The following is a 7567-nucleotide window of genomic DNA, read 5'->3' as shown; positions in this document are numbered from 1 at the left end:
GCCTGTGTAATTTAGTGCCTGTCAGAGGTGTTTCCAGAAGGATCTTGCAAAGGTGAAATGGTCGTCCAGCCACAAAGAAAGAATGGGATGTCCCTGGAACTGTGCCACCATCTCCTCAAATTCCCAATTGCCCCATCCCTGCTCCCCTGGTCCTGACAATACACACCCACTCCTTTTCCAGTCCCTTTTGTGATCCAGATCCTCATGGGCTGTGAGATCCTTCCCAACGGCACCTCCTACAGCTTTTACCTGAGCACGCGGGACAGAGACGACTTGGTGAGGTTCAACCTGGCCACGGGTGAGTGGGTGGCCGCACCAGGGGATAAGATGGCCCAGCGGGTTTGCCGTAGCTTCAGCCAGGACCAGGGCACATCCAGCCGGCTGAGGTTCCTGCTCCAGTACACTTGCGTCACTGAGACCCAGAGCTTTGCCTACTACGGGAAGGAGACACTGAAGAGGCAGGGTGAGACCAGACGTGCACTGGCATAATCCCCGCTGCCCTCTTGCTCTGCCACCCGCTGGCTGACATGGAGCTGTCTGCTGGGGAGGAAGCAGTTGCTGCTTCTATCCAGGCCTTGCCTGGGCTGAGATGCAGCTGCCTCTAGGATGAGGCACCTCCACTGGGATCCTTCATGCAGCTGGATGTGCAGTTCTCTCTTGTGTCATGGATACCCTAACCACACCTCTGTGTGCCATCCCCAGAGCGCCCGGTGGCTGTGGTGTTTGCCCGGCAGTCTCCCATCACAGTGGAGCTCCCACTGCTGCTCGTTTGCTGGGTCACTGGCTTCTACCCACGGCCTATTCACGTGACCTGGCTGCGGGATGGTGAGGAGGTGACTCCAGGCCCAGGGCTCAACTCCAGCGGCCTCCTGCCCAATGCCGACCTGACCTACCAGCTGCGCATTGTCCTGGCCATTGACCCAGGAGCTGGGCACAGCTATGCGTGCCGTGTGGAGCACAGCAGCTTGGGGCGCCAAGGCCTTGTTGTGCATTGGGGTAGGTGTGGGGTAGAACTGCGGGGTAGTGGCCAGCCCCCTTGGACCCAGTGGCTGCCACCCATGGCTGGCTCCAGCCCCCTGCCTCCATGCTTCTGGCTTGGGTGTTGCAGGTTCCCTTCTCAGGGGCTCAGTTGTAGAGCAGCGAGGGGCATGAAGGATGCAGGGATGCGATGAATAGACTAGGGGGTTTGGTGGAGCAGGATGGGCAGCCCGGACACCTGAGTTCCATGTAAGTGTTGGGTGGGTGGGTGGAGCAGAGGCAGCAGGGGCTCCTGGGAGGCAGGTGAGGGGGAGTTGTGGTTCCACTGCCAGCTGTCCCACTCTTTTAGGTCCTGGTGGGCACTGGGAAGTTGGCCTGGCTGTGGGCATTGTCATTTCATTGCTGGCTGCAGCAGCTGTGGCCGCTGTCCTGTGGTGGATGAGACACCGTGAGTCCTTCTCCTTTCCCCAGGGGACAAAGGGATGATGCCCCTAACCTGTGCACCCCGAGAACACCACCCTCTCTCTCTCTTTGCAGGATCCATGCGGCCACTGCTGTAGCTGTTTCCTGCACCCGAGTTCTTCAGTGGCTGTGATTCTTGAACTAAGCAAGACCAGGCAGGCCCAAAACCGTTGGGTCAGCAAAAAAGGGTTGGTCAGGCGAGAAGCCTGGACACATGGGTTACATGCCAGGGCTGGGAGTAAAATGAGATTGGGGTGGGGGGGTGGTAGTTAGCATCAGGTTGGGCTGGGAGCCAGGGCACCTGGGTTCTCTCTCAGGTTAAGGAAGGGGTGAGGGCTGGTGTGCTAGAGCAAAGGGGACTGGGAAACAGGATGCCTGACTTCCCTCCCGGTTGAGGTATCCAAAATAAAATCTTTGGGATCAATGCTGAGTCCTGCTCATCATGTCTTCTCTAATTCTGCCCCTACGCAGGGGGAAGAGCTAACAGAGAGGGCATCTGCAACTGCAGAGGCCACTGCATCTTGGCCCAGGCAAGGTATTGATACAAGCAGTGATCGCTCCCTCCCTGGAAGCAGAAAAGGGTTAATGCCCCAGGGCTCCCTGCTCAGCTAAGGGGCAGCTGGACCTGGGTTTGCTCCCTCCTTCCCTAGCAGCTGGCTGTCCAGGCCTGAGGCCACATTTGCACCCTGCTGCCCCAACCCTGCAATGCAGGGTCTGCACTGCAGCCCTCTTCCCCCCAGGTTGTGGCTGCCCCCAGGCCCAGCTCCCAACAGGAACTTCCGGCTGAAGGAGGGGGAAACCCAGAGTGTCGAAAGCACCCCCAGGTGCAACACTGGAGTGAGGGGATAGATGATGTTATTTGAAAAACATCTGGTTTCAATGCAGGGCAAGGAGCTGGGAGGTCATCCCATGCCACCCCACAGCCAGGGGGCTTATGGCTATCACAGGGAGGACAAAACCTAGAGGCAGTCAGGGCAGGACCTATGTGATGGGCAGAGCCAGGGGCCTCCAGAGAAATAGGGACAAGTGTCAGTGAGATCTGGAGGCCAGCAGGGCCCTGTCCCTGTATCCCCACAGCCATGCAAGCTGAGATACTGGGGCCACCAAGGTATCCTTCCATTGGCCACAAGGAGGAGGTGTCAGACTACCTTATGGGGTGGCTGGTACTCAGCAGCACTCACCCAGCCAGGATCTAGCTTCCACCTCTTGCTCCTCTGGAGTCAGACCTCTCTATGACCCTGGGTGGCTCCAGTCCCCATTGGGGGACTCCTCCTAAAGCTGGGCTCTGCCTGGCTTGAGCTGATGCCACCCAAACCCCAGGCCAGGAACCAGTGCCCCAGGGGGCTGACACTCAGCTTCTGCTTCTCCCTGCAGAAGGGAGCTGGAAGTTGATGCTGGGGCAGGTATGGGAACAAGTTCCTCCTCTGGGGCCTTTTGCTGGAACTGGAGCTCCCTCCTGCCCTCTGGTCCTGCTTCCCTTACTGTGTGTCAGTGCCCAGCAGAACTGGGAGCTTCCTGGCTCATGGCTTGGGGACCCAAATGTCCATGCAGGTCACCTTGCAGTGAAGGCCTCAGGCCACAGCCTTCCCTGGAATCAAGCCAGGCCAGGGATAGGTCTTCACCCATCAGCCACAGGGATAGGTCTTTCCCTTTCCACAGGCTTCGATCTATCTCCATCCCCACTGGATCTTCCCCAGCCTGGGGGAGCCTGACCTGGGTGTGTAGATGGGTTCATTCCGCCATCATCAACTCTCTGAAATCTATGGGAGCTCAGCCATGCAGCTCTGGCCTAACAGCCAGCTCCCCCAGCAAGAGGCCCTGTCCATTGTGGTAGGCAATGTTTTTTAGCCAGAGACCCACATGCTGGACTGTGCCACCTGCCCCATTTGCTTCCTCCAGGGCTGGGCCAAGGAAGTCTTTAGCCTCAGGCTTGGGAAGGAGGTGCTGGAGAGGCAGGGTGAGGACCCTGCTGCTGGAATAAGCACCCCCCCATGACAGTCAGCTCTCTTTGGGGCCGAGGGCAATGGCTGCTTCTATCCAGCTGTTGCCTGGGCTGAGAAGCAGCTGCCTCTGGAGTGAGGCACCTCCATGGAGATCCCTCATGCAGCTGACTCTGGAGCCACGGGTGCCCTGTCCCAGGATATCTGTGCCCTCCTCAGAGCATCCCGTGGCTGTGGTGTTTGCCCAGCAGCCTCCCACCGCCTCAGAGCTCCCACTGCTCCTGGTTTTCTTGGTCACTGGTTTCTACCCATAGCCCATCTGCATGGCCTGCCAGCATGATGGCGAGGTGGTGCCTCCAGGCCCAGGGCTCAGCTCCAGTGGCCTCCTGCCTAATGCTGACCTAACCTACTAACTGTGCAGTGTCCTGCCCGTAGACCCGAGTGCTGGGGACAGCTACGCCTGCTGCATGGAGCGCAGCAGCCTGGGGGGCCGGATATGTCCTGGGGTAGGTGCAATGCAGAGCTTGGTGTGTGTGTGAGGGGTGCTCTCAACACTGGGGAGGGTGCAGGTAAACTAGGGAGGCGGTGGGGGTAAGATGGGCAGCCCAAATGCCTGGGTTTTATATATTCTCTGTGGGAGTGGGGGACAAATGTAGCAGAGGGTCCTGGGAGGCAGGTGATGGTGTGCTGTGGTTCGACTGCCAGTTCCTCCCTGTAGCGGGAGTGAGGGCTAGGGCCCTCCAGTGGCAGAGCTATTAATCCCTGGCCCCACTCTCGGTTCCTACCACACCTGGATTTGCCCACCCCACCTTGGTCTTAAGTGGTTGAACAGGGTGAATGGGAGCATGCCTGGCCTCCACAGTAGCTTGTCACAAGTGTTAAGTAGAGTCCCCTCCAATGTCTTCACAGGGCTCCTCCTCTCCTACACATTGCCCACACCTCCCCTGAAGAGATGCGTCTTGCATATATTGCCAACTCCTCTTTCAAGGTGGCATATGTTGCCAGCGCCTCTTCTTTCTTCTGGCACAGCCCCTATTGGGTGGGCCCCACTCTGAGGTGTTGCCCCTTTTAAATCACCAGTCTGAACAATAAACACTACTTGGGCCAACCTGAGAATAGCCCTTGGGCTCCCGGACTCTGTTGGTCCCATCTTTAGCCCCGCTCAGGGCTCCTGGACCTCAGGTCCTACTCTCAGTCCATTACCGAGCTCCTGAGTGCTGCCTGGCGGGGCTACCTGGGATACTCACATCCCTCACTCCTGGGTCTGCATCAGCTTGCTGCTTGCAGGCCACCTGATCTCCTGCCTGATGGGGGTGGGTGGGGGGTGAATGGTTCTGGTGTGTCTCTGTTCCTCTGGAGCTTCCCCAGTGCTTGGACTGTGGCACACACAGCTCTGCCAGGCATCCTGCCTGTCTCCCATGACTGCCTCGGGCTGTTGTATGCTGTGCTTCCTCCATCTTTCCCCTGGGCCAAACCAGACCCGCCTGTCTTCCCAGTCTGCAACCTGGGGCAGGCAGCCTTGGAGGGGTTCTACGTACTCTGTGTTGCTCAGTAAAGGTCCTATGCCTGAGCTCCTGCTACACCCCCTCTTTTAGAGCCTGACAGATATCAAGACCTGGGCCTGGCCATGGGCATCACCCTCTCTCTGCTGGCTGCAGCAGGTGTGGCCACTGTCTTGTGGTGGAGGAGATACCACGAGTCCCTCTCCCTTCCGCAGGGGACAAGGGGAAGGTGCCTCCAGGACCCCAAGCTCTCTGCTTTTTGTCTCTCCTTGCAGGATCTCCTCAGCAAGCAGAGAGGAGCAGCTAAGGGCCCTACATGTTCCCTGTGCCACCAAGGTGTTTAGTGGTGTGGGGGGTGTGTGGATGGGGGCAGGGTGTCCAACTGAGCAAGACCAGTCAGGCCCATCACCCTAGGGTCGGGGGGAAGGGTTCAGGCAGGCTAGGAGCCCAGACACCCCCATTTCATGCTAGCTTTGGGTGAAGAATGAGGTCTGGAGGGTCTGGCAGGAGTAAAAGTAGGGATGGGCTGGGAGCCAGGACCCCTGGGTTGTCTCCCAGGCTGGGGAGAGGAATGGGGGCTGGGAGCCAGGACACCTGCATTCCCTCCCAGGTGAGATTCCCAAAATAAAACCCTTGGGATTAGTGCAGACTACTCTTCCTTTCTCTCCTAGCACCAAGGAGGTGCCTCCAGGCCCAGGGCTCAATTCCAGCAGCCTCCTGCCCAACCCCAACTTGACCTATCAGTTGCACATTGTCGTGGCTGTGGACCCGGGCACCAAGCACCGCTCTGCCTGCCGTGTGGAGCACAGCAGCCTGGGGAGCCATGGCCTCATCCTGCCTTGGGGTCGGCTCAGGTTGGAGCTGGGGGTGGGGGGATGCTTTAAGGGCTGGAGAGTGGCCAGACCCCCTGCAAACAGTGGCTGCCCCCTATGTCTGGCTCCAGCCCCCTGCCCCTATGTTCCTGATTTGCAGGGGCTCAGTTGTGGAGCAGCGAAGAATGTAGAGGCTGTAGGGATGGGACCTTGGGGTAGGATGGGCAGTTCAGACACCTGAGTAACATCAAAGCTTTGTGGGGTGGGGAGGGGAGCAGAGGCAGCAGAGTGTCCTGCGAAGCAGGTGGTGGGACGCTGTGGTTCCACTGCCAGCTCCTCCACTCTTTTAGGCCTTGACAGGCAGTGGGATGTGGGCCTGGCTTTGGACATTGCTGTCTTCTTGCTGGCTGAAGCAGGTGTGGCTGCCTTCCTGTGGTGGAGGATATGCCGTGAGTACCTTTCCCTTCCCCAGGGGATAAAGGGATGGTGCATCTACTTTTTTCTCACCTGTCTGCCTGTCTGATTGCCCCAGGTTAAGGCGTACGTGATCTGAGTCACCTAGCTTCTATTGTCCTGAGCTCTAGCATCATGACCTGGTGGGCAGGGGCTTGGCTTCTGGTCAAGGTGTGATGCATTTCAAATTGGCTGGTCGGCCTCAGCCACCACCTGCCCCTGACTGGGTGAGAAGGTGAGGTTAGGGGGAGCTATTTAAGAGAGAGGCTCTCCAGGAGGAGTGGGGAGCCATGTTGGGACTTTTACACAGCAACTTAAACCTCTGCAATCCTCACCCACTTCTGGGATGCTGAAGTGAGTAAATTACCAGAAACTTAACTAGAAAGGTAAGGCTTATAATTCTGGCTTATAGTATTTAGAACTTATAAGGCTTATGATAATTTAGAAGAGTTTTAAATGGCTATCAGGCTGGTTCTGTTTGCTCAGGGTATTCTTTTGATACTTCTCTAACTTGTACCCCTCCCCAAGCCTATCCTCTATACCCAATAAAGCTATCCACTATAACAAGCTTTGTGGTACATGTTTGAGAGGGAATGAACACACCTTTCCATTCCCTTGGCTTGGCTGACTAAGGAAGCACTCCAGGATCTCAAAGGGGTCCAGCACCCTCAAGGTTTGTTAGGCCTGGGTACCCTGTGGGGCACAGGGCCTGAGCAATGACCAGACAGAAACCAGAATCCATGTGATGGCAGCGTTACCCCAGGCTTGTGAGTGCGCTTCAGGAAGGGGGCTGGTCAGAAGCAGCATTCCCTCTAAGCTGTGAGGCATGTGCAGCCATGCAGGTGCACTTGTGCCATGCTTCCAGGTGTGCCTGCAATCCTGGGGGTGTGGAACTGGGCTGGAGCCTGTGGGAGGGTGAGGGCCTGGATCTGGAGGTCATCAGGGTCTGCCCGCCATGGTGTCTGCTCCTGATGTCAGGTGAGGCTGTGGCTTGAGGCCATCACTGCAGGAGGGCAAGATTTGCCCTGATGCCTAGGTCTGAAGGTCATGGGCTGGGCACAGGCATTGGGCAGAGGAAGAGGGACCAGGCAGTGGATGAGAGCCCCGGTTCCAGCAAAAGCCCACAGGAGGAACCTGGTACCATGCCTGCCCCAGCATCGCCCTTTTGCTTCCTTCTCAGGTAGAGGCTGGAGTGCTGGGATCTGCACCTGGAACAGCTTTTCTCCTGTTCCTGAAAGGGGGATATCTGTGCAACGAGCTGTGTGGGGTCTCAGCCCTGTTGGTGGCACCGTATATGTGACCTGTGCAGGAAGGAGTGAGGAGGAAGGGTCCAAGGTGCAATGAGCCCTCCCCCCCCCCCCCGCGCCTCCGCATGCCTCCATTGTAGCCCATAGTCTGGGTTCTGACCCCTGCCCCATCA

The 7567-nt window shown here is 57.8% G+C and overlaps 1 protein-coding gene across 1 annotated transcript in view; it reads left to right on the top strand.

The window, feature by feature from the left end:
• Nucleotides 1-1858, top strand: part of LOC102370134 (antigen-presenting glycoprotein CD1d-like) — a 2593-nt gene extending 735 nt beyond the window's left edge. Inside the window, exons 3-6 of the mRNA XM_006039188.3 lie at nt 182-463; nt 703-996; nt 1328-1426; nt 1516-1858. Coding sequence (XP_006039250.2) covers nt 182-463; nt 703-996; nt 1328-1426; nt 1516-1538 — 698 coding nt within the window. The 3' untranslated portion in view covers nt 1539-1858. The remainder of the gene's footprint in view (nt 1-181; nt 464-702; nt 997-1327; nt 1427-1515) is intronic.
• The last annotated feature ends 5709 nt before the right edge of the window (nt 1859-7567 follow it).

Source organism: Alligator sinensis, unplaced genomic scaffold, assembly GCF_000455745.1.
Source record: "Alligator sinensis unplaced genomic scaffold, ASM45574v1 scaffold1413_1, whole genome shotgun sequence".
In the NCBI taxonomy this organism is placed as follows: domain Eukaryota; kingdom Metazoa; phylum Chordata; order Crocodylia; family Alligatoridae; genus Alligator; species Alligator sinensis.
The sequence above is the reverse complement of the archived record's forward strand: the minus strand, read 5'-3'. Positions and strand labels throughout refer to the sequence as shown.